The sequence below is a fragment of the Carcharhinus amblyrhynchos genome, chromosome 7 (genome assembly GCF_965287045.1).
Source record: "Carcharhinus amblyrhynchos chromosome 7, sCarAmb.v2.hapA, whole genome shotgun sequence".
Classification (NCBI taxonomy): Eukaryota; Metazoa; Chordata; class Chondrichthyes; order Carcharhiniformes; family Carcharhinidae; genus Carcharhinus; species Carcharhinus amblyrhynchos.
In genome coordinates this window covers 110,863,966-110,890,197 of record NC_137330.1, presented here as the reverse complement: position 1 = coordinate 110,890,197, position 26,232 = coordinate 110,863,966, and the positions used below count along the sequence as shown (strand labels likewise).

General features: G+C 42.7%; 2 protein-coding genes across 2 annotated transcripts in view; both read right to left on the bottom strand.

The window, feature by feature from the left end:
• polr1b (RNA polymerase I subunit B) overlaps positions 1-6,091 on the bottom strand; it is a 31,174-nt gene extending 25,083 nt beyond the window's left edge. Inside the window, exons 1-4 of the mRNA XM_080192954.1 lie at positions 5,900-6,091; positions 3,999-4,166; positions 1,991-2,137; positions 1,388-1,520 (exon numbers count right to left, since the gene is read on the bottom strand). Coding sequence (XP_080049080.1) covers positions 1,388-1,520; positions 1,991-2,137; positions 3,999-4,166; positions 5,900-6,088 — 637 coding nt within the window. The 5' untranslated portion in view covers positions 6,089-6,091. The remainder of the gene's footprint in view (positions 1-1,387; positions 1,521-1,990; positions 2,138-3,998; positions 4,167-5,899) is intronic.
• A 4,660-nt stretch (positions 6,092-10,751) lies between these two features.
• Positions 10,752-26,232, bottom strand: part of ttl (tubulin tyrosine ligase) — a 36,312-nt gene continuing 20,831 nt past the window's right edge. Inside the window, exons 5-7 of the mRNA XM_080192953.1 lie at positions 24,945-25,214; positions 19,002-19,145; positions 10,752-12,485 (exon numbers count right to left, since the gene is read on the bottom strand). Of these exons, the coding sequence (XP_080049079.1) occupies positions 12,365-12,485; positions 19,002-19,145; positions 24,945-25,214 (535 nt within the window). The 3' untranslated portion in view covers positions 10,752-12,364. The remainder of the gene's footprint in view (positions 12,486-19,001; positions 19,146-24,944; positions 25,215-26,232) is intronic.

Sequence of the window (26,232 nt, the reverse complement as noted above, 5' to 3'; positions counted from 1 at the left end):
AGGGGAAATAACAACGTTTATCGAGAACATTTGTTACTGAGAGGATATGGGTCAGGAACTCAGTTTGAGATTGATGAGAACACTGCTAAATTGCAAACATTCTAGTTCAGCCTGAGAAAGCAGCCAGAAAGAGGGGCAAAGCAAGTGCCAAATGTCCCCTGAGAAGCTAAGTATTGACAATAAATTTTAAATATAATATTGCAGTATGCCTACCACTGTACGAGCCACTTTCAGCACAGAAATACACAGTGGGATTCTCTTTGAGCATTTGTTCAGTGAACGAATGGATAAACTTAGCACACAATTGAAGAAACTGCACTATCTACTTTATTACAAAATTGCTGCAGGCATTGGAAATATTATATTCATGATGAGAAGATTGAAGCTTGCTGATGTGCTGGGCACTGACTATAGTTACATTAAAATCAATACTGATGCAGCAATGCTGAGAACCACTTCAGCAGCCTTCAGTTGCAGCTTTGCTGAAATAGGATTGTTACTGCAGAAACAACAAACCACACGTGAACGGAGAGACGCACAACAAATACCTCGATACCAATACAGCCACACAACGTCCACTAGGAAAATATCACAATAGGGACTAAAAATCAGCTCATATCGATTACAACACACCCATTCCATTGCCGGGAAAACAGCAACAAAAACAAACACAAACACATCGGCTCTCACTGCTATTTAATATTCAGTGACCCCTCCCGGAAATACACCTAGATGGATGTTAGGCGAGGACAGTTCAGACTCAGCTGTGACGAGTTTGACATTGTAGCAACACCCAGTGTCACGGTTCACAAATGAATGAGGACCTGAGGACAAGTACCAACCGACTCAAGAACAGCTTCTTCCCTGCTGCTATCAGACTTTTATAATGGACCTACTTCGCATTCAGTTGATCTTTCTCTATCTCCTAGCTGTGACTGTAACACTACATTATGCACTCTCTCCTTTCCTTTTCTATGAATGTTATGGTTTGTCTGCATTGCACACAGAAAGAAATATTTTTCACTATACTAATACATGTGACAATAATGAATAAAATCAGATCAAAGCAAATCAAATAACCTGTTGAGGAAAAGGGTCCTAAGTAGGAATCATCACCAAGTCAAGAGGAGGAAAGCTGGAGATGGGTAAGAGGGTGGGGAATGTTGCCATCAATAGGGACACACGTGGACTTGAAAGTGATGTGGCTTTGGGAATCAAGTGTTAGGGTTCAGAAAGAAATCTTCCATAAACCAACAGCTGCTAGATTGTTTCACATTATGTAAAAATAACATAGTATCAATCAATATTTCCCATAAATAACAATCACGTTTAAGAAGTAATGCTCAGTCATCAGGCTTTGAATTTACTTTTAAAAATTTATAATTACCATATTGTGTATAATTAGGGCCTCTGCTCTTCCACTTGGGTCTCACCATAGCAATGGGAAAATTTCGTCGTGGCATGATCAGCATCCGAATGATTTTTTCAATACCATTTATTATGAAGTATCCTCCCATTTCCTGTTGAAAAAGGATAAATACTAATTTCTATTATCTCTTCTTTAAAATCTTAATATGTCAAGTTGATTCTAATTTTGAACTCAAATAAAGCCAGTTACATTTCTGGTTAGTGGTAACTCTCCCCAGGTTATGTTTTAGCAACGATGTTATTAAGAATATTGATTAATAGGACATTAGGTTTCATGTTATCTACACCAATGCCAGGACAATTTCCTGAATTCACTGTTTGCAATAAGATTTTAACAGTGATTTTTCAAAACCTTACTGGAAATAATCAGTTTCCCACTGTGTTTACAATGTCAATACATGGCGACCGAGGTTTGAATTCTATAAAAAAGGTATTCCAGCAGAGATGAATGACAACATAGGAACTTTCCTCTCTTTCTTCCCCTCGTGCTGCCTGAATTCACTCTGGAGATAGAATATCACACAGAGAAAAGGAAGTCATGCCACAGTTGTTAATTTATTACCTCTGCTTCTTCATGATGTTTAATGAGATCTTGAGGAGAGAGACGGTATAGGTTGCAGAGTTTTGATTTTACCATAATAGGAATCAAACCAAGGCTCTGTTTAATAATCCCCTTTGGTTCACCATTCACTGACCAGCCAATGTCTGCCTAAGAAAGGAGGAAATACAAGTTAAATAGATGCAAAAGACCAGATACTCCAAAGTGTCTCTTCTGAAAATGAAAAAAAAATCACCATAATCACCATCAGACAGGACACAGGTGGAATGCTTTAATAACATACGGCAGACAACAAATCCATCCATGTCATTCTGAACTCAGTTTATACCAGAGGTGTCTGGAATGCTGGGGAAAATTGACAGTATGCAGTCATTTTATTCAAAGATAATTCCGAATTAAAATCATGCAAAGCAAATGTTCCTAGATTAGGAATAAGGCAGGGAGGGAACATCATCTACAATGTCCATTCCTGATTACTACTGTCTCCTACTGGAGAATACATATATAATGGGGTGGCATAGTAGCACAGCAGTTAGCACTGCTGCTCCACAGTGTCAGGGACCCAGATTTGATTCCCAGCTTGGGTCACTGTGTGGAGTTTGCACATTCTCCCCGTGTCTGAGTGGGTTTCCTCCAGGTGCTCTGGTTTCCTCCCACATTCTGAAAGACATGCAGGTTAGGTGCACTGGCCATGCTAACTTCTCTCTCAGTGTATCCGAACAGGTGCCGGTTTGTGGCGACTAGGGGATTTTCACAGTAATTTCATTGCGGTGTTAATGTAAGCCTTACTTATGATTAATAAATAAACAAACTTTTAATGGTGAAACAGCTGAGAACAGTGATGAATAGCTTACAAATGCTCATTGATAAGCATAGCACACGAAGAATGGGCACTTGAATAAGTAAGAAGTCTCACAACATCAACAGGTTTATTTGGTAGCAAAAGCCACTAGCTTTGGGAGTGAAAGCTAGTGGTTTTTGCTACCAAATAAAACCGTTGGACTTTAATCTGGTGTTGTGAGACGTCTTACTGTGTTTACCCCAGTCCAACGCCATCATCTCCACATAACTTGAATATGTAGCAAAGGGCACTCCATGAACAACACCCTTGAGGGTCAGTGTTTTCAGACAACATAACATTTACAAAGCCAATGTTTCAAGTTCGGATGACCCTTCGTCACAGCTTCATCAATTCTGAGGAAAGGTTATCCAGACTTGAAACGTTGCCTCTATTCTCTCAACACAGATGCAGTCAGACCTGCTGAGATTTTCCAGCATTTTCTGTTTTTGTTTGAGATTCCAGCATCTGCAGTATTTTGCTAACATTTATGGAGCTGGACAAGTAACCTAGTTGTCGAGAGTTTTTAATCCTGCAATGGTGAATAGCGACATTCAACTGAATAAATCTGTGGGTTGGCACTAGGAAAATGACCAAGAACCTGCCAGTATCATTAAAATCAAACAGGTTCAGTGAAACTCCTCTAGCCACACTGGCCTACATGACACCAGTCCAAAAGTATCCAGTTGATTTTTAATGCCTACAAGGCAAATGGAGTTTGTCAAGGATTGCCAACATCACAAGAACAATTTTTTTTAAACTGGGTTTATGAGAGGGTATATGAAGGTGGGTGGAGCTGGGCAGGGACATGGAGCCGGGACTAGTGGTTTCAAAGATCAGTGTTACAATTAGATTGATAGACTGGAGAAGGTGGGCCTCTCAAAACAATTGATGTAGAAAGATTACATTGGTGACGCAACTCTGGATGCAAATCCAGTTACACGTTACCTTGCAACTCTAAGGTCATCTCCAGCAGACCCAAGGTGATAGATGTTTCAGATCATTGTTTTGTATTACTATTGTTAAAAGCAGCACTAGTTGTAAAGTTCCAGGCTAAGGAACCGACATTAGTATTTAGTCTAAATAGCAAAAACAATTCCAATTCAATTATGTGATTGCTGCATTTCTTAAAACCTATACTGGAAACTACAGGTCGGATCAAATTATACTTACAGTTAACTTGCCCTTATAAGTACTTCGTCGTCCTCTACACTCCGCTGGGTAGACTCTCAGGTCACTGCAGATGCTGCCTTTTGGCACCATGGGGGGACTGATGAAAGCATCCACAAACGCCAGACTGATCCGCTCATTTTTATAATTTAACTCCAATGGAGGAATAGCCTGTAGTGAGCACATTTAAACAAAATGTATCGGTAAGAGATCACGATGCACTATCACACAAAGCGCCATTTTAAAAAGAAATCCATGACAGCTAGCACAGCTCTGTGGAAGTGGCAACAACTTGAATTTATATAGCAGCTTTAACGTAGTAAGACATCCTATGGTGTTCCACAGCAGAATTATCAAACAAAATTTGACACTGATTCAATAGCGTTATTAGGACAAATGGTCAAAGGTTTAATCAAAAAAGTAGATTTTAAGGATCATTTTAAGAGAGGGAAAAAAGGGACAAGAAGCAAAGAGGTTTAGGGTGCAAATTCCAAAGGCCTAGGCAACAACAACCAACGGTGCAGTGATTAAAATCAAGATGCACAAGAGGCCAGAACTGAAGGTTTGTTAGGCTGGAGGAGATTACAGAGATAGCATGAAAGTTTCAAGACTGGCATGTTGGAAGACTGGGAATCAGTATTGGTCAGAGGGCATCGGGTGGTGGATAAACAGGACTTTGTTAGGATATAGCAATATTTTGGATGAACTCAAGTTTGAGGAGAGTGGAACAGGGAACACAGATGTGTTTGCACGCAAATCTTTGAAGTGACAGCACAGGCTAGTAAGGCAGTCAGTAAGGCATGGGTTATATTGTCAGGGGAAGAACAGAAAAACAAGGAAGTTATGCTAGACCTACATAAAACATTAGCTCTGTCCCACCTGGGGAACTGTGCCCAGTGCTACACATCATACTTTAGGAAGAACGTGATGGCTTATGAGAGGATGCATGAGGGACATGAAGCCACGCAGGGACATGGAGCTGGGACTGGAGGTTTCAAGGATCAGTGGTTATAATTAGATTGCTAGCCTGAAGAAACTAGACTTCTCAAAACAAAGAAGTCTAAGATGAGATGCGTTAAAGTTCTGACTACTGCTGAGGCCCAGGCTCTTCCTGCTCAGGTCCATGTTCCAGCTCCAAGGGCAGCACGGTGACACATTGGTTAGCACTGCTGCCTCACAGCTCCAGAGCCCCGGATTCGATTTCCAGCTTGGGTCACTGTCTATGCAGAGGCTGCACCTTCTCCCCATGCCTGTGTAGATTTCCTCCTGGTGCTCCAGTTTCCTCCCACAGTCCAAAGATGTGTGGGTTAGATTGATTGGCCGTGCTAAATTGCCCCTTAGTCTCCTGGGATGTGTAGGTTGGATGGATCTGTGGGATAAATGTGTGGGATTGTGAGGATAGGGCCTGGGATGAGATTTTTGTCGGGGCAGACTCAATGAGCCGGATTGTCGTCTTCTGCAGTGTAGGGTTTTTATTTCTAATCCCTGATGCTGCCCAAATCCCTGCCCAGCTTCACATCCTTGTCCCAGCTCTGTGCTCCAGCTCCATATCCCTGTCCCACCTCCGTACAGTAAGAAGTCTGACAACAACCAGGTTTAAGTCCAACCGATTTATCAAATAAATCCATTGGACTTAAATCTGGTGTTGTCAGACTTCTGTGTTTACCCCCAGTCCAACACCGGCATCTCCACATCATGCCTACTACCAGCCCCACACCCCAGCCCCATGCCCCATACCCCAGCACCTTGTCCCAGCCCCAGCGCCTTGTCCCAGCCCCATGCCCCATACCCCAGCACCTTGTCCCAGCCCCATGCCCCATACCCCAGCCCCATGCCCCACACCCCAGCCCCAGCACCTTGTCCCAGCTCCCGGCCTGCTGCACGTGCTCCGGGCCCGCACTCACCTGCACCGCTCGCGCCAGCCCCTCGCCCACCGCCTGATCGAAGGAGTCCACATGAGCTCTGACCAGCTCCTGTAGGGCCTGGTGCTGCTGCGGCCCCGCTCTCCCGCCCTTCAGCTCCGGGGCCGTCAAATTCTTCAGGCTCGGCTGCAGCCGCTCCTCACCACACAAACTCTCCCATTTACCGGCCATGTCCAACCCAGCCCAGCGACCGGAGGGGAACAACTGCACAGGACAACAGTTCCGCTTCGGGATCGCTCAGTGCAACACTATAGGGAGGCATTTCCACTGACGCTCATTCAGTTTAAGCTTTGTTTTCATGAGTATTATGCCAAAAATTACCAAAAGAAAATGTATATAGTATATATAGAGAGAGTATTTGGAGGGAAGAAGAATAACCTGTAGCTCAACAGTTTTGTTTTAGTTTATTTATTATTGTCACAAGTAGGTTTACATTAACACTGAAAGGAAGTTACTGTGAAAATCCCCCAGTCACCACACTTCAGCGCCTGTCGGGTACACTGAGGGAGAATTTAGCATAGCCAATGAACCTAACCAGCACATCTTTCAGATTGTGGAAGGAAACCAAGAGCACCTGCAGGAAATCCACACAGACACAGAGAGAAAGTGCAGACTCTGCACACACAATGATCCAAGTTGGGAATCAAACCCAGGTCCCTGGTGCTGTCAGGCAATAGTGCTATCCACTGTGCCAACACACCACCACATTTGATAGATGGTGAGAAAATAAATGCACTCTTAAAAATGCACAAATCCATCAATGTAAATAATTTATGACCTATTGCATTCCTTTTGATAGTATTAAAACATTCAAACCATTAGCTCTAATTCATTTTGTGTTTAAAAATGTCTCATACCTCTTTGTAGGGCTTCCTTTGTTATTTGGTACTTTTTAAAAAATGTATTGATTTGTGGGTGTTGCTGTCTGGCCAGCATTTATTGCCCATCTCTAGTTGCCCTTGAGAAGGTGGTGGTGAATTCCTTCCTGACAACTGAGTGGCTTGCTAGGCCATTTCAGAGAGCAGTTGAGAGTCAACCGCATTGTTGTGGCTCTGGACTCACACGCAGGCCAAACCATTAATGAACCAGATGGGTTTTTCCAACAATTAACAATATTTTCATGGTCATCAATAGATTCTTAATTCCAGATATTTTTTATTGAATCCAAATTCCACCATCTGCTGTGGCAAGATTTGAACCTGGGTCCCCAGAATATTAGCTGAGTTTCTGGATTAATAATCTAGCGATAATAACACTAGGCCATCACCCCTGATCTTTTTGTGATGAAACTATGTATTTCTTCATGATATAAAAGTTAAAGTTAGGTATCATCAATTATCTGCAGCAGGATTAGGGGAGATGTCTCCTTCATTGTGATTGTCAGTGGATGTTTCACCACAATTCTATTCAACTACTGGAAAAGAAAGCATTTAGATAAAATTAAAATATTGCAGATGCTGGAAGTCTGAAATAAAAATATAAATCTGAAATAAAAACTCAGCAGGCCTGCCAGCATCTCTGGAGAGAAAAGAAACAGTTAATGTTTCAAGTCCGTAGGATTCTGACTCTTCCATCATATGGTCTCAAACCATTAACTCCACCTCTCCCTCCACAGATGCAATCAGACTTTTCGAGCATTTTCTGTTTTTATAATAGGAATCAGTATTTGAAGCATTACCTAGGGCTCAATGACTTACATTTGTGTAGCACCTTTAATGTAATAAAACATCCCAAGGCTCTTCACAGGAGCATTGTTAAACAAAATTTGACACTGAATCATATAGGAAAAGATTAGGGCAGGTGACCAAAAGTAGATTCAGGAAAGGAATTCTAGAATTCCTATTGCTGGGGAAATGGGAAAATTTTCTTCTCTAATAAGTTACACAGTAGGAAGTACCTCCATATCTGTGTAGATTAAGGAAACATAAACTGTCAGACTACTTAGGCTTTGTCTCAAATCTCAGTGATTATTTTAGCTATGCATTCCAAGGAATTTCTAAGCATGATCTGTGCTGAGTTATCTGACTCAGTCAAGGTGGTAATAAAGGTTTTGTGTCCATGTCTCAGGCTCAGGGAAAGGAAAGAACCAGGTTTCCTACTCTTAACCATTGAGAATGTTCCAGCGGAAGTATAGACGTTGTTAGCGCAAGTGGGCGAAACGACCACTATGGACTCAGGGTGAAGTTCAATAACGGCACAGCTTTATTTTCTTTTACGTCAACGGAGAAGTGCAGTCAGGACATACAATCAGACTGTCCCGAAAGCGCTCTAACGATCCGCCACAGCGGGCTATAGTTATACCTGAACTCCGGTGCAGTATGCGATTCAAATGCTAATACTTTATTTACAGTATTCGACCTTAGCCATCCTGTCTCAATGTTTTCAAGTGTTGGGGAAATTGTTTTAAGTGTGTGTTAATCGTTTTTGTCTGATTGGTTATTAATGGTCTAGAATCTCTGAGGTTTGAACCATAGGTGTGTCATTGATCTCAAAAGAGGTTGGGGGGCCAGGGATGTTTCCTTAGCTATGCTAATTTTAGGTGTCTCCATGGGTTGTTTGACTGTTTTAGAAGTGCTGCTTTTGATGGGGTGGGGATGTGTTTTTTAATTTAGTTCCTGTAGGTGCCATCCTGTCCAGCTTCCCTTGTGTGCTAGCCCTCATTTGCATTCTAAAAGCATGCTCTTGCCTGCTAGTCTGTGTCTGTTACTTTGTGATTTTTAGTGGAGAGGCTCTGAGTGTAACTGTAGTCTGCTTCCATATCGTGTGCCCAATTTCATAAAATTTGTTGTCCGATAACAGACATGACAGCAGCAACATGGAAAAGATCAGCCCAGTAATTTCTCCAACGTTGTGCCCTCACCACCCTCCTGCAAACCCCAATCTCCACCTCAGTAACCCAATAGTTGGCTGACAACCATCAAAACTCACACAAGGAAATAGGTCTTTTTGCTGAGATAAAGGAGAGTGATCAAAACCCATACAACAGATTTAGCAGATGAGAGAGAGATGATGCATAGTCATTTGGTTAGCAATAACTTTCGTGAGGTTTTAAGCTGCCTGTAGCAACTGATACACAGAAACATCTAAAACTAGTACCTTACAGTTTGAAGGAATTATTTTTTCAACATTCTTTTCAACTTTTGTCTGTGAATCTCTCCCCACCCCATCTTCTCATTTCCTGGGCCAAATGCATTCTCTTCCTACTTCACAACTCCTTCCAGTACATCTGTCATGAGGCTGAGGAGTTAGCAATAGTAGGCTATTTTTGAAACGGTAGAGAGTGGAGAGGGGAGAGGAATACAACAGTATCACCTGATCCCACATTACACCCAAACATCTGCTTTATGCCCTCACCAAATGTTCACTTTCAATGAGTTACTGTACAACAGTCAGAAAAGAACAAAAAATTACAGCACAGGAGCAGGCCCTTCAGCCCTCCAAGCCTGCATCAGCTATGCTGCCCGTCTGAACTAAAACGCCCTACCCTTCCGGGAACCATTTCTTTCTTTTCCCATCCTATTCACGTATTTGTCAAGATGCCTCTTAAAAGTCACTATTATCTCTGTTTCCACTACTTCCCCAGGCAGTGAGTTCCAGGTACCCACCACCCTCTGGAAAAAAACTTGCCTCACACATCTCCTTTAAATCATAAAGACAAACTTTAAGACAGTTCATAGAATCCCTACAGTCCAGAAGGAGGCCATTCAGTCCATCAAGTCTGCAACAACCACAATCCCACCCAGGGCCGATTCCCTTAATCCCACACATTCACCCTGCTAACCCATCCTAACACCAGGGTCAATTTAGCATGGCCAATCAACCTAACCCACACATCTTTGGACTGTGGGAGGAAACCCATGCAGACACAGGCAGAATGTGCAAACTCCACAGAGTCACCCAAGGCTGGAATTGAATCCCGGTCCCTGGCGCTGAGAGGCAGCAGTGCTAACCACTGTGCCACGATGCTGGCCCCTCAGTTGGAGCACTCTTGCTGTTGTTCTGGCTGAGAACAGGCGACACAGACCGAGAATTGAACTTCCCAAGTTTATAATGCCTCAACTACTCCAAGAGGAATGTGCATTTAAACCTTTCTAGAACTAGAGGTCATAGCATCAAAACAAGGGGGAGAAGATTTAGGACTTTAGGAGTTGAGGAGGAACCTCTTCACCCAAAGGGTTATGAATCTGTGGAATTCCCTGTCCAGTGAAGCAGTTGAGGATCCCTTGTTGGATGTTTTTAAGGCAAGGATAGATTGATTTTTGAACAGTAAATGAATTAAGGGTTCTGGTGAGTGGGCAGGTAAGTGGAGTTGAGTCCCTGAAAAGACCAGCCATGAACTTACTGAATGGCAGAGCAGGCTTGAGGGGCCAGATGGCCTTCTCCAAGTTCTTATTAAGAAAACCCAAAGTTGACCTCTCTCTAATCTACTGTAGTACAAGTCCTCTGGTTTTGTTTGGTAATCTCTATAATCTGTGCTTCAGGAAAACACATTTTAACTAACATTTGATTGAAGGTCAATATATCGACAGCCTGGAGCTAGAACAATTTCAGTGGGAAAGCTTTCTTTTTTTGCACCAATTTAGACACTGGCCGTTATGTCTAGGATCTGGATTCCAATGCAGTTCAGTCCGATGGGATGGTAGTCTCTCCTGGTTGTGTTTAATTCTCAGTTTAAATTTACCTGATGTTATTTCTCTATTTCATTTTAATGTTGCAACGTTTAGTTGTCACCTTGGAATCCACAATGAAACGGAGAACAATATTATTAGTGCCGTAGCTATCAAAAGGTTACTTTCCAAGTAAAATTAACAATTGACACAGATTCAGAAATGAAGACAGGAGATGATTGGTAATTCTGTTTATTCCTCATGATATTGTTTTAAAGTTAGATACCAAGAAACGTGCACTAATAGCAACATGTCATCATAATAATCTGCCTGTGATGACTGTGACACAGGATAACATTTTATAGTGCATTCCATAGAGAATATTATATGGGAAGATCTTAACTGGAACAGCACTCCTGAACCACTCTGGAGTAACAACCAGGTTGTTCCTGATATTTAACATTTTAGACAGTAACATGCCTCCATCCTCAATAGTGCACAGAGTTTTACTCATGGAAAGGAAATAAAATCATAAATACTAGAACAAAAAAAAGACATTTGACCTATGAAAATAATCATGCATTATAAAATAACAGCAGCAACAACAATCTGGACAAACATTGCAGGGCGACAAAAAAAAAATCAAAAACCACACATATGAAATATCAAAATTGTTATTCTAACTTGCTAAACAAAAGAGCAATTAATTTCAGAGAGGTGGGCAGTTTCTGTGATGTAGATACATAATCTGTGAATCAGGACAAAATGCATTTAGTGCATGCTACCATTTTCCAATTTCTGCCATATTAATCCTAGTCAGCTGTACACAGGCTTTTTATAGGCTGCAAACAGAATGAACTAATTTTTTTTTTAAAACAGTGTGTTTCATTCTGCAGTGATTCCAACACAAATGGCAACCAAAGGAAAGGCAGAAAAGGGGAGAAAGAATTCTTCCCCCCACTTTATAAAATTAGCATTTTAAAATACCATTCCTTCTCACCCTCCCTCCCTCTCCCCTCAACTCCTCTCAGAGGATTAAGTGTTTGCAATATAATAAAAACAATAAGTATAATTCTTTGTTTTTTCACATCCACACTATCAGCTGCATTTCAAACAGGAACACTTGAGTATACAGATAATCTGAATGAAAGCACTGTGTGATAACTTTCGTTCATGGGTATCTGAAGTGCTTAGTGTTTATGACTGATAAATAATTTACATCTCATAAGGAGTACAGTACTGCAAGGTGGTTTGGGCCTTACTGTGTCACAGTGATATCCATCTCTATGCACCATTATATGTGATATTAGCAGAATGCAGCAGATTGTGAAAAATGTTGACACATTAAGTATAGTCCCAAAATTTCAGTATTCAATTTGAAGTATTATTGAATACCTCAATGAAAGTCCAGAACAGTACTTCTAATCGCATAATCCACAAACAGATGACAAGATAACTACTGCATGATCCCTGCTAATTGTCTGTAATAAACAAAGCATATTTTTGCAGCATTTCTGCAGTTTGAAGCAGCATGTACCAGTTTACAGCAGCTCCCACTGTCATGCTTTGATTGTAATTTTCCAACAAGAATCTCAAAGCTGTACATCTAGCAAGTTGCTGATTTATACAAGTGACCAACATTATCTCATAATTCCAAAGCTTTCATAATTATTCTTCATCATGAAGGCGATGGTCTCTTAATAAGACTTCCGAGGGCTATGTGTTGAGTTTATATGCATGATTCACAGCACTCAGTTGATACTGATAACATATAATTTATCAGATTGCGAAATAAAATGGAGATGGGAAGAGGAGGAGGTGGCAGCGTAAACCGACTCTGTTAACTTCCCAATTTGATGAAGACAGACTGTTGGCTCGGCTTCTGAGGGGAGTCACTTAATGGAAAAACAGAGGAAATGGCTACATCCACTATTCCTTGGCAAAGTTCAGCGTAGAGTTTCCTGAAAACATCAAGAAATGATTTTATATAAACTCTTTGAACTAGATTTAGCTACTGAAGCAAAAACAAAATACAACAAATGCTGGAAATACTCAAGCAGGTCAGGTAGCATCTGTGGAACGAGAAACAGAATCATCAATCTGAAACATTGACTCTGCTTCTCTCTCTACAAGTGATGCATTATCTGAGTATTTCCAACCTTTCCTTCAGTTACTGAACAGCTGATTTAGCCAAATTGTGTTTGTTGCACTTGAAGTAGTTTAGATCAGATATAAAGTTGCATTTTTTTACTGTTCCTTTATAGAATTGCAAAGATTATATAAGCATCAAGAAACAAACAGATTAGCTAATTAGTATAAGTGCCATCATACTATATTGTCAATGTGTGATAGCCAAGTGGCAGTATAACTCAGATTGTTGATCAGATTCACTAAAGTGACAGCTGTAAAACAGCCAAAAGTAGACAGTCTCACAATACTGGGCCTTCACAATGTGCATAGTGGACCTCTAGGTCTAATATAAATTTCTATTTAAGAAAGTTCTATTTATGAACTTTATGAGAAAAAACAGCTGCCTTTTGAACATCATGTGAAAACCAAGGCACAAGGTAAGAAGGTGGTTAGGTATTTTTCAAGAATACTTGCTGCAGGGACTTGCCTCTGAAGGCAAAATAAATATGTCCAGACATTGCACATTTTTTGAGTAAACAAAGGCATGGGAGAATGATGTGTTTGCCATTGCAATATCTTAACCAATCAGAGCCAATTTGCCAATTAGCACTCCTTTCCTATGTAGTATAAATTGCTACTCTCTGAAATTTTGCATTCTTGTGTCTATCCTGATGAGTACAAGATGAAAAGCTTCAGCAGCATGCTTCTTTTCCAGTAATACTTATAGTAAGCCAGAATATATTGACAAAGAGTTTCTGTTTGATTTCCTCACCTCACTACTTTCATCTTGAAATTAGGAAGTTAAAGGCTCACTCCCAATTGCAAGTCCACTTATGGGAATGGACAATAACTTTGAAACCAAGGATACAATCCAGTGCCATGGACCCACAAACAGAACACCCTCAATGATAAAATTGATGTTTAAAATCATAAAGAAGAAGCACTTGACATTGAGAGCTTGTTACTTTCAATTTTGATTTCTTTCCCCTGCAGTTTACTCAAAAATTATTACTAGTAACTCTTTTGTGGTGATATACTTTATTTCCATTGGCTTGTGTTGATCTAATTGGGGGGTGGGGGAGATGGGAAATTGTGACATTAAGTAAAATAGGAGTAGATTCATGCAGAGCCCAAACACTAGCATAAACCTGTTGGATCAAATAACCTGCTTTTGTGCTGATCTGTAGTGGCTCAGTTCCACTTTCCTGCTTTCTCCCCATAACCCTTAACTCCCTTGCCTACCAAAAACCTATCTACCCGTGTCTTAAATATATTTAGTGAGGTAGCCTCCACCACTTCAACAGGCAGAGAATTCCAGAGATTCACCACCCTCTGAGTGAAGAAGTTCCTCCTCAACTCCGTTCTAAACTGCACCCCCCTTATCTTGAGGCTGTGCCCTCTAGTCCTGCTGTCCTTTCTGAGCAGGAAGAATCTCTCTACCTCTACCCTATCCATCCCCTTCATTATCTTATACGTCTCTATAAGATCCCCCCTCGTCCTTCTGAACTCCAACGAGTACAGACCCAGTCTATTTAGTCTCTCTTCACAGTCCAACCCCCTCATCTCCGGTATCAGCCTAGTGAACCTCCTCTGCACTCCCTCCAAGGCCAAAATATCCTTGCGCAAGTGCGGCGACCAAAACTGCACACAGTACTCCAGCTGCAGCCTCACCAGTGCCCTGTACAGTTGCAGAAAGATCTCCCTGCTTTTATATTCTATCCCCCTCGCTATAAAGGCCAGCATCCCATTCGCCTTCCTGAATACCTGCAGACTGGGTTTTTGCGACTCGTGCACAAGGACCCCCAGGTCCCTCTGCACCGTAGCATGCTGCAGCTTTTCGCCCTTTAAATAGTAATCCCTCCTACTATTATTCCTGCCAAAGTGGATAACCTCACATTTGCTAACATTGTACTCCATCTGCCAGGTCCTTGCCCACTCGCTCAGCCCATCTAGATCCCTCTGCAGACTTTCCACACCCTCCGCACAATTTGCTTTTCCACTTATCTTCGTGTCATCAGCAAATTTCAACACCCTACACTCAGCCCCCTCCTCCAGATCATCTATATAAATGGTAAATAGCTGAGGCCCCAGCACCGATCCCTGCGGCACTCCACTAGTTACCAACCGCCAATCAGAATAGCACCCATTGATACCAACTCTCTGCCTCCTATTAGACAACCAATCCTCTATCCACACTAACACCTTACCCCCAACTCCATGCCCCCTATCCTTCTGAAGCAACCTTTTGTGCGGCACCTTATCAAACGCCTTCTGAAAATTGAGAAACACCACATCCATCGGTTCCTCTCTGTCTACCGCACTAGTCACATCCTCATAGAATTTCAATAAATTTGTCAAACACGACTTCCCCATAACGAATCCGTGCTGCGTCTGCTCTATCAAACAATTCTTCTCATGGTGCCTCGCTACTTCTTCTTTGATGACAGATTCAAGCATTTTTCCAACAACAGACGTTAAACTAACCGGCCTATAATTTCCTGCCTTTTGCCTGCTACCTTTTTTAAACAGTGGCATAACATTAGCCGTTTTCCAATCTTCTGGCACTTCCCTGGAATCCAGTGAAGTTTGGTAAATAATCACTAAGGCGTCTACTATCACCTCTGCCATTTCCTTCAGAACCCTAGGATGCATTCTATCCAGTCCTGGGGACTTGTCCACCATCAGTCCCATTAGTCGATCAAGCACTACCTCTCTAGTGACAGTAATCGCATTCAGGACCTCAACTCCTACCATCCTTCTATCTTTAATATCCGGGAAACTATTTGCGTCCTCCTCTGAGAAGACCGAGGCAAAAAATTTATTTAAGGCCTCAGCCATTTCCTCATCTCCCACCACTAAATCCCCCCTCTCATCCTCTAAGGGTCCAACATTCACTCTAGCCACCCTCCTCCTCTTTATATATTTATAAAAACTCTTACTGTCCTTTTTTATATTTAGTGCTAGTTTAGCTTCATAGTCTATCCTTCCTTTCTTTATCAACTTCTTAGTCAATCTTTGTTGATTTTTAAACCTCTCCCAATCTTCTACTTGCCCACTACTTTTAGCCACTCTAAACGCATCATAAGAACATAAGAAATAGGAGCAGGAGTAGGCCAACTAGCCCTTCGAGCCTGCCCCGCCATTCAATAAGATCATGGCTGATCTGTCGTGGCTCAGTTCCACATTCCCGCCCTCTCCCCATAACCCTTAATCCCCTCGCTTATCAAAAACCCATCAACCCGCGTCTTAAAAATATTTAGCGAGGTAGCCTCCACCACTTCAACGGGCAGAGAATTCCAGAGATTCACCACCCTTTGAGTGAAGAAGTTCTTCCTCAACTCCATTCTAAACCGCCCACCCTTTATCTTGAGGCTGTGCCCCCTAGTCCTACTGTCCTTTCTGAGCGGGAAGAGTCTCTCCACCTCTATCCTATCCATCCCATTCATCATCTTATACGTCTCAATGAGATCTCCCCTCATTCTTCTAAACTCTAACGAGTACAAGCCTAGTTCATTCAGCCTCTCCTCATAGCTCAACCCCCTCAACTCCGGCATCAGCCTAGTAAACCTCCTCTGCACTCCCTCCAAGGCCAAAATATCCTTGTGTAAGTACAGCGCCCAAAATACTCTCCTTTATTTCCTTCGATAACCACGGCTGATTATCCCTTCTCCTACGTTCCTTCTTCACCATTGGAATAAATTTCTGCTGAGCACCGAAAAAGATCTCCTTAAAGATCCTCCACTGTTCCTCAGCAGTCCTACCGACCAATCTGTGCCCCCAATCTACATTTGTCAATTCCTCTCTCATCCTATCGTACTCCCCTCTATTCAAACAGAGGGCACAGGTCCGGGACCCTACTTTCTCATCCTCCATCTGCATCAAAAACTCAACCATACAATGATCGCTCGTCCCAAGAGGATCCCTCACAACAAGATCCCTAATTCTACTTGCCTCGTTACATAACACCAGATCTAAGATAGCTCGCTCCCTCGTCGGTTCCGTCACACACTGTTCAAGGAAGCTATCCCGGCAGCGTTCCAAGAACTCTTCCTCAAGCCCACTGCGTCCAACATGGGTCAACCAATCAATATGTAGATTGAAATCCCCCATAATTATCGCTGTTCCGTTTCTGCACGCATCATTTGTTTGCTTGTTTATAGCCCGCCCCACCTCCAAGTTATTATTTGGGGGCCTGTAGACCACACCCACCAGCGTCTTCCTCCCCTTACTGTTCCTTATCTCCACCCACAACGATTCCACATTCTGCTCTTTGGAGCCTATATCTTCCCTTACTACTGCCCTGATACTATCCTTAATCAGCAGAGCTACCCCACCCCCTTTTTCTTCCCACCTATCCTTCCTAAACACTTGATACCCCTGGACATTCAGCTCCCAGTCCTGGTCACCCTGCAACCACGTTTCTGTAATGGCCACCAGATCATATCCATTTGTGCTGATCTGCGCCACCAGTTCATTCACTTTGTCCCGAATGCTTCGTGCATTCAGGTGAAGTGTCTTTATCCCAGCCTTTGTCTGGGCCCTACTTGAAGGAACGCCACCAACCTTTCTCATGTCCCCTACTCCCTTTATTATTGGGATATCCTCAACATTTTCCCGTGCCTGTACCCATACCCTCTCTTTTACTTTAGACATTGTAATTTCTCCCATCCCTGCACCCCCCGCTCCTCCCCCCTAATTAGTTTAAAGCCCTATTTACAGTCCTAGTTATACGATTCGCCAGGACTCTGGTCCCAGCACGGTTCAGACCAAGACCATCCCATCTGAACAGGTCCCATCTGCCCCAATACTGGTGCCAATGCCCCATAAGTTCAAACCCATTCCTCCCACACCAATCCCTGAGCCACCCATTCATCTCTTTAATCCCATCTACCCTAAGCCCATCTGCACGCGGTTCAGGTAGTAATCCAGAGATAACCACCTTGTTGGTTCTGCTTTTTAATTTAATTCCCAGCTTTTCATACTCCCTCTGCAGATCCTTAGTTCCCATTTTGCCTATGTCGTTGGCACCCACGTGTACCACAACGACCGGATTCTCACCCTCCCACTCCAGGTTCCTCTGCAGCCCAGATGAGACATCCTGGATCCGAGCACCAGGCAGACAACACACCCTTCTGTATTCTTTATCCCTGTCATAAAGGACAGTGTCTATGCCCTTAACCACACTATCCCCAATAACCACTACATTCCTCTTTACTTCTTCCTCTTTGTCCTGTGTCTGCACCACTGCACAGTTTGCTTATCAGCCTTACAGCCCTCGTCCTTGTCCACACTGGGAGCAAGAACCTCAAACCTGTTGTGCAGATTGAGAGGCTGACGCCTTTGGGTCCCCCCCTCCTTCCTCCCCACTCCTCCCTCTTACCCTTCCTCACCACTCCTCCCTCCTTCCTCCCCCCAGCAGCACCCTCTTGTTCCTGACCCTTAGAGTTAACCAGTCTAGGGGGTGTGGATCTCTCTTGCACCCCATTATCCAGGCTACACTCCCTATCCCTGATGAGCCTCAGTGTCTGAAGCTCAGAGGTCAGCTCATCTACTTTGAGCTGGAGCTCTTCAAGGAACCAGCACTTACTGCAGACATGGTCACTGGGAAGGACTTTGGGGTCCACCAGCTCCCACATCATACAGAAACAGCACATCACAAGCCCCTCCATCACAGTCTCTTAGTAATGACTAAACACAGTTAAGAATTTAAACTTACCTAGCCCTTTTCTCCGAAGCCCTTTGATCCAAAGCCCTTACAGCTCACTCTGCTTCCCGCCGTCTACAGCAGGCCTCCTTTTAAACTTTGCGGGGTAAAAAAAAATCCCTTCCCACAAAGCCCCACGGCCCACTTCCTGTTATAAGATCTTTCAGAGTAATATTGAAAACAATTTCTAAATTATTCACAGCTCGATATTAAAACATTTATAAAGACAATACAAAAACATAAGAACATAAGAAATAGGAGCAGGAGTAGGAGTAGGCTATCTAGCCCTTCGAGCCTGCCCCGCCATTCAATAAGATCATGGCTGATCTGAAGTGGATCAGTTCCACTTTCCTGCTGTCTCCCCATAACCCTTAATTCCCCTGTCTATCAGAAACCTATCTACCGTGACTTAAATATATTTAGCGAGGTAGCCTCCACCACTTAAACGGGCAGAGAATTCCAGAGACTCACCACCCTTTGAGCGAAGAAGTTCCTCCTCAACTCCAATCTAAACTGCCTCCCCCCTTATCTATACAAGTTTATCTACAATAAACTAAGCCATGCCATAGTATTTAATGAACTGCCACATAAAATACAACAAAGTGACTATGGGAAAAGCTTAATTAACAAATCTGCAGCTTACTGAGCACAGGCTGGAGCTCCATTCACTTCAATTAGCCAGACTTTGAGATCTTCATCAACCATAAAGTCAAATCCAAACAGTTGAAAGCTATGGTATGGGAGCAGCTTGGTGCCAATTGCAGGTTCTATACACATAAGGCAGCTTCTAAAGACAAAATAAAAAAAAAGGAATTATAGGATTTTTAAAGTTAACAACATTCACCATGACTAATCAAAAATAGAAATCAGAGAACAGTTGCAAGTTGCTAAAATACACACAAACATCATATTCTTAAGTTTTCCAAGAATAATCTGTCAGATATAGTACAAGGGCATTTGGCAAGCTCTCATCAAGACTGAGGGTTGCCGACCCTCCAGATTGCCCTGAAATTAAGAATTCTTATTGAAAATTAATCTCCTGCTGCAAGCAACCCTGGAGAATCATCACAGCAGTAGTAAAAATGAAACAATTTTTCCATTTTTGAACACTTTACTCAATATAAAAATACTGAAAACAGAGGGAAAACGTTTGATTAACAGCAAAGACTAATTCATCTGAGTAACAGAGTCTGTTCCTCTTCCAATTGGCTTGGGAAGGCAGTGCCTCTAGGGGATGGACCAATAACAGAAGTGTGAGGAGGGGGTGGTTCAAATCAGGGACATGTGAGGAAACTTCCAAGAATACCACAAACTATGTTGGCAAACCTACCCAGGCTTCTGGTGGAGGAAGTTATCAAGCACATTGGAAGCAAGCTGCTCATAGCAGAGTAGCATATTCAAATGTAATTTATCTAGATTTTGAAACAGTCCTGAATAAGGTAACCGTATTAGACTATTTAATAAGATCAGACAATGTGGAGTCAGGGAACCAGTAGCAGAATGGATTGCTAGCTGACTTGAAGACAGAAAGCAAAGAATGGGTATAAAAGATAGTTATTCACAGAAGATATGAAATGGTGTCCCTGTGAATCTGTACAGTTCAAAATTTACATCAATGATTTGGACTTGAAGCAAAGACACGATGACCACAACTTAATGGTCATTCATCCTAGTGGAAAGATCTGGTCCCACCGGCAGCATACCCTTGCTGTGGATTTCCTGATGGTGAGAGATACATTCAATAGGAAACCCCATTGACAACAGCAGGTCCAGAAGATCCCACTGCCAGCCAATGGCAGGCTGCCCTCTGCTGCCGTGAAACACAGGGCAAGTTGTGCAGTAAATTGCACCCAATTCAAAATTTGCAGAAAAAAGTTCTTAAAACTAATTTTATTACTGTCAAAAGTAGGCTTACATTAACACTACATTGAAGTTATTGTGAAAATCCCGTAGTCCTCACACTCCGGCACCATGGCCTACTCCTGCTCCTATTTCTTATGTTCTTATGTACACGGAGGGAGAATTTAGCATGGCCAGTGCACCTAAACAGCACGTCTTTCAGACTGTGGGAGGAAACCCACACAGACACAGGGAGAATGTGCAAACTCCACACAGTCAGCCAAGCTGGGAATTTAACCTGAGTCTCTGGTGCTGTGAGGTAGCAGTGCTAACCACTGTGCTGCCCCAAATGATGACACCAACTTGGGAGTGATAGTCAGTACTGAGGAGGACTGCAACAAATGACAGGATGACATTAATAAACTTGCAGAATGAGCAAATAATTGGCAAATGAAGTTCAACATGGAAGGTAGTGCATTTTAATAGAAAGTATAGAACATAAGAAATAGGAGCAGGAGTAGGCCATCTAGCCCTTCGAGCCTGCCCCGCCATTCAATAAGATCATGGCTGATCTGTCGTGGCTCAGTTCCACATTCCCGCCCTCTCCCCATAACCCTTAATCCCCTTGCTTATCAAAAACCCATCAACCCGCGTCTTAAAAATATTTAGCGAGGCAGACTCCACCACTTCAACGGGCAGAGAATTCCAGAGATTCACCACCCTTTGAGTGAAGAAGTTCCTCCTCAACTCCGTTCTAAACCGCCCCCCCTTTATCTTGAGGCTGTGCCCCCAAGTCCTACTGTCCTTTCTGAGCAGGAAGAGTCTCTCCACCTCTATCCTATCCATCCCATTCATCATCTTATACGTCTCAATGAGATCTCCCCTCATTCTTCTAAACTCTAACGAGTACAAGCCTAGTTTATTCAGCCTCTCCTCATAGCTCAACCCCCTCAACTCTGGTATCAGCCTAGTAAACCTCCTCTGCACTCCCTCCAAGGCCAAAATATCCTTGCATAAGTACGGCGACCAAAACTGCACACAGTACTCCAGCTGCGGCCTCACCAATGCCCTATACAGCTGCAGCAAGACCTCCCTACTTTTATATTCAATCCCCCTCGCTATGAAGGCCAGCATCCCATTCGCCTTCCTGACCACCTGCTGCACCTGCAGGCTGGGTTTTTGCGACTCATGCACAAGGACCCCGAGGTCCCTCTGCACCGTTGCCTGCTGCAGTTTTTCACCACGTAAGTAATAGTCCTTCCTACCATTATTCCTACCAAAGTGGACCACCTCGCACTTGCCAACATTAAATTCCATTTGCCAGTTCCTGGCCCACTCACCCAGCCTATCTAGATCCTTCTGCAGACTCTCCACACCCTCCGCGCAATTTGCCGTTCCCCCAATCTTGGTGTCATCAGCAAATTTCGACACCATACACTTCGGGAGGTCACTAACTTGGAAAGTGCAAATCTAGGTTGGTTAGAGGAACAAAAGTACAAATACATCAATCACTAAAAGTTGTGTCACAGGTTTGCAAAGTCATGAGAAAGCAGGCCAAGCACTAGATTTTATTTTTGCATAGGTATAAAAAGTAAGATTGAAAAGTAGAACTCAAGAAAAATCTTGGTTAGACAAGATTTAACTACTTGCAATTCTAGTCACTATATAATAAAAAAAAGGATATAGAGGCGCTGGAGAGGATGCAGAAATTTACCAGAATGGTGCCTGGTATGGAGGGCATTAGCTACGAGGAGAACTTGGAGAAACTTGGTTTGTTCTCACTGGAGCGATGGAGGTTGAGGGGAGATCCGATAGAAGTCTAAAGATTATGAGAGGCATGGACAGAGTGGATAGCCAGAAGCTTTTTCCCAGGGCGGAAGAGTCAATTATTAGGGGGCATAGGTTTAAGATGCGAGGGGTAAGGAAATGTATGAGGCAGATTTTTTTTTTTACAGAGTAGTGGGTGCCTGGAACTTGTTGCCGGGGGAGGTAGTGGAAGCGGATACGGCAGTGACGTTTAAGAGGTGTCTTGACAAGTACATGAATGGGATGGGAATAGAGGGATACGGTCCCCAGAAGGGTAGGGGGTTTTAGTCAAGTTGGGCAGCGTGGTTGGTGCAGGCTTGGAGGGCTGAAGGGCCTGTTCCTGTGCTGCAATTTTCTTTGTTCTAGATAGTTACAATGGTAAATTTAGACAAGAAAAGTTAGGAGGCTGCTAGAGTGGAACAATCAGCATAGGCTGGTTAGGCTATATGACCTATTTCTGTGCTGTACTTCATGTGTAATAAAATGGCTCATACCACACAAATTTCATCTCTTACAAATTATCTCAGAAACCCTTCCCTCCAAGTAAAAGCACACAAAGCAAAAGTCTTTGGGAATCAAGAAAAACTAGAGTAGCTGGCGAGTACAATAAAAATCAAAGCACAGTGCTTGGGTTCTCCAAGAATACAGGAATCTAAATATTATACAAATCACATTATCTCATCAGGTTTAAACAATATTGATGAGTAAACTGAAGCTCAGCCCTATCAGTGCTGGGCAGTTACCAGCACAGCATGTGAAGATGGAAGTTAGCTGAATAATATTAACCTGACAATCATTTAGCCAATTATCTCAAAGGAATAAATGGTTTGGTGGTACACTGCCAGAAAAGACATTTTGTTGAATTTTTTTGTCTTGTACTCATCAGGATAATCACAAAAATATCAATGTTAGGAGAAACAAACTTTATAAAGTCTGGAAAAAAAGAGAGCTGATTAATTGGCAAGTGGAGTCTGACTGGTAAAAGCCTTGCCATGTAGAATGCACCAGTAAATGGTGACTGACCGTTAACTGAATAGGCATTGCCTTGAGGAATGAACCTGTGAATGGCTATCACTTATTTTGTTTAGCTGAAACAAGCACAATTTGTGTACCTGTCCTTTCTGTCTGCAAAGAACGCGGTATTATTATACGTAGCTTCCAGTACACGCAAAAATTCCAAACTGAGCATGGTTAACGAGTGTTGTCAGCACAACTGTTGGCACACTGAGAACTATTTAACAGTCATCCAATTGCAGAATCACATCTAATGTTGGATATTGTGTTTTGCGAGCACAGGCTGCTGAGGTACAGTGTGTACCTTTCCTGTTGTAAACAGCAGAAGAGACAGGCTGCTTGATGAAGTGTTTGGGATGTATGGCCTACATTCTTAGCATTACACTGGCAGTGAAGTTCATATACCACATTACTAGTCCATATGATGGGCAGAAGATCTTTTTGGCTTGATGAGCATCCTGTTACTGGCAAATACCACTTGTGCTGATACTCCATAGTAGTGGGATGAAAGTTTGAGCAGCAGGTGAAGCTAGTAGACCGAAATGGCAGAACATGGACAATATCCCAAGATCAACCATACAAACATTGTTAAGGTGATCTAATAATTCTGAGTTACGTTGGCCCCGCAATTACAGGAGAAAAGCTGTGCAAAACAGGTTTGTTTTGTTCCTTTTCCCCATCTCCTTCAAATTTCTTATTTCGAAGTTTTGGAATTGTGCTGGAAGTAGATCCATAAACAAAAGTCTCCATCCAGCGCCCATGCCAAATGACCATTCTTCACATCGCACCCTAGAGAGTGTACGTAACTGCATATTCAGTTGAACCTACTTCAGCAAGGAAGCACACATATACCAGCAAGAATCAGATTCATACTGATGTTTCCCCTTCCAAATCTAGATTACATCTTACATACTGCAGGTACAGCACAGCACAAGAATTTTTTTTTCAATTTACAATAAATAAGTTTTCAAAGAAGCACAGGCAGCACAGTGGCACAGTGGTTGACACTGCTGCCTCACAGCGCCAGGGGCCCGGGTTCGATTCCCAGCTTGGGTCACTGTGTGTAATTTGCACATTCAACCTGTGTCTGTGTGGGTTTCTTCCGGGTGTTCCAGTTTTCTCCCACAGTCCAAAGATGTGTTGATTAGGTGGATTGGCCACACTAAATTGCCCCTTTGTCTCAGGGGGACTAACTAGGGTAAATTTATGGCATTATGGAGATAGAGCCTGGGTGGGATTGTGGTTGGTGCCGGCATGATGGGCCACACTGTAGGATTCTATGATTCTAATTATTCCTTACATTTATTTATTGGAAACTCTTCTCTAACAAAATAAATGATGGCTATTTCCAATGCACAGGAAATAAATTGATGTCATCAGTGAGTTATTTGCTAGCAAGTCAAATGATTGATAGATTCTTGAGAAGTACTGCACATGATGAAATGTCCCTCATGCCTAAAATTATTAGGAGACAATTCACCAGTGGTCAAGCAACAAAGCTGTGATCTGACTGGTCTGTATATGGTTCAGTTATACAGTGCGCTGTACAGTTACCCACTGCATTCAATATTGCAGGCCAGCTGTCATATGCCTTGAAATAAGTTATAAAAATCTGCAAAGTTCTCCAGTACATTCCTGCCAGGTGTGATGGGGGTTTACTGACAGGAACCAGCTGTTAAACAAAAAAGCCACCCATGGTATTTTGACAGCCTGGCATCCCCCCTGCTACTCTCACAACATCCTCTGAATGACCCAACTGAGTCATGACAAGAAAATTAGTGAAGTGTGCAAACCTGTTAACCGCCAACAACACTCTCAATATCATCCAGCAGCCACAACCACGTATGGCTCATTAATTTAAATGAAAAGATTACCAATGAAACAACAGCCCAAATAATGCAGAAATTCAGCAAGGTTCAAACTGCACCTTATGATTTGCTTGATTTGTGGTAAAACACTGTTTTCCAAGTTCACATTATGAGTGTTCATTAAATACTGATTGAATTCTTCAAAGAACATTTCGTTGCCTTCTTCATATTTCCCGTAATTCTTGGAGTACTCTTTCTGAATGCAATGATTTGTCAGGTGACTGGTTTTGTCTTGAAAATCAGTGCTATTGTAAGGATCGGAGGAAGTCCGCAATACACCTTCCTTGTAGAGGTAGATGTTATATTGATGGTCAAGAAGTACCCAGCTTCTGGAAGCACAAGGGAAGAAAAACACACTGTAAGGGCTTGGTATATCAGAACAGATGCACGCAACTACATTTCCACCACTTCCAGTTCATTGCAGTGATTTCAATCTGTTATTTTGCCAGTTTTCCATTTCTCCAGAAAGAAGGATTTTTTTGCCATACCTTTCACAGCTAATCACAAAAACAGCCAATGAAATATTTAAAAGTGTTGTGATGCGGCAATCAATTTTCTGCACCGCAAGGTCCCATAGATTGCAATGAGATGGTGAACCATATAATCTGTTTTAGTAATATTGATTTAGGATAATTACTAGACAGGACACTGGAGGGAACTCAGCTGCTTGTCTCTGAATAGTGTTATTGGATAATTGGTGGCAATTGGGCCTATGGGAGCGCTGCACTGTCAGGGATCCTGCCTCATTTGAAAGACTGAAGTGTCAGTCTAGACTTTTCAAGCTTAAGTTCCAGAGTGGGACATTCAGTTCTCATTAAACCAAAACTGAGAAAAGATCATAGAATTCACTAAAGTACAGTTCTGCAGAAACCAACAGCCAATCTCCACATGCAAGCCTAAGGGCAGCACGGTGGCACAGTGTTTAGCACTGTTGCCTCACAGCGCCAGGGCTCCAGGTCATTGTCTGCATGGAATTTGCACGTTTTTCCCATGTCTGTGTGGGTTTCCTCCGGGTGCTCTGATTTCCTCCCACAGTCCAAAAATGTGCGGGTTAGGTTGATTGGCCATGATAAATTGCCCCTTAGTGTCAGGGGATTAGCAAGGTAAACGCGGGGTTATGAGAATAGGGCCTTGGTGGGATTGCGGTCAGTGCAGACTCGATAAGCCGAATGGCTTCCCTCTGCACTATAGGGATTCTATGTATACAGAGCAGGTTTCTTTCAACTGCAGATCGTATGCAGGTTTTGCCCAAGATCAACCATCTCCTCACTTGACGCACACATTTCCAAATGAAGTCACTGTAATGTGGAGCAGGAAGCCTGATCAATAGCTTCCCTTCTTGATCTG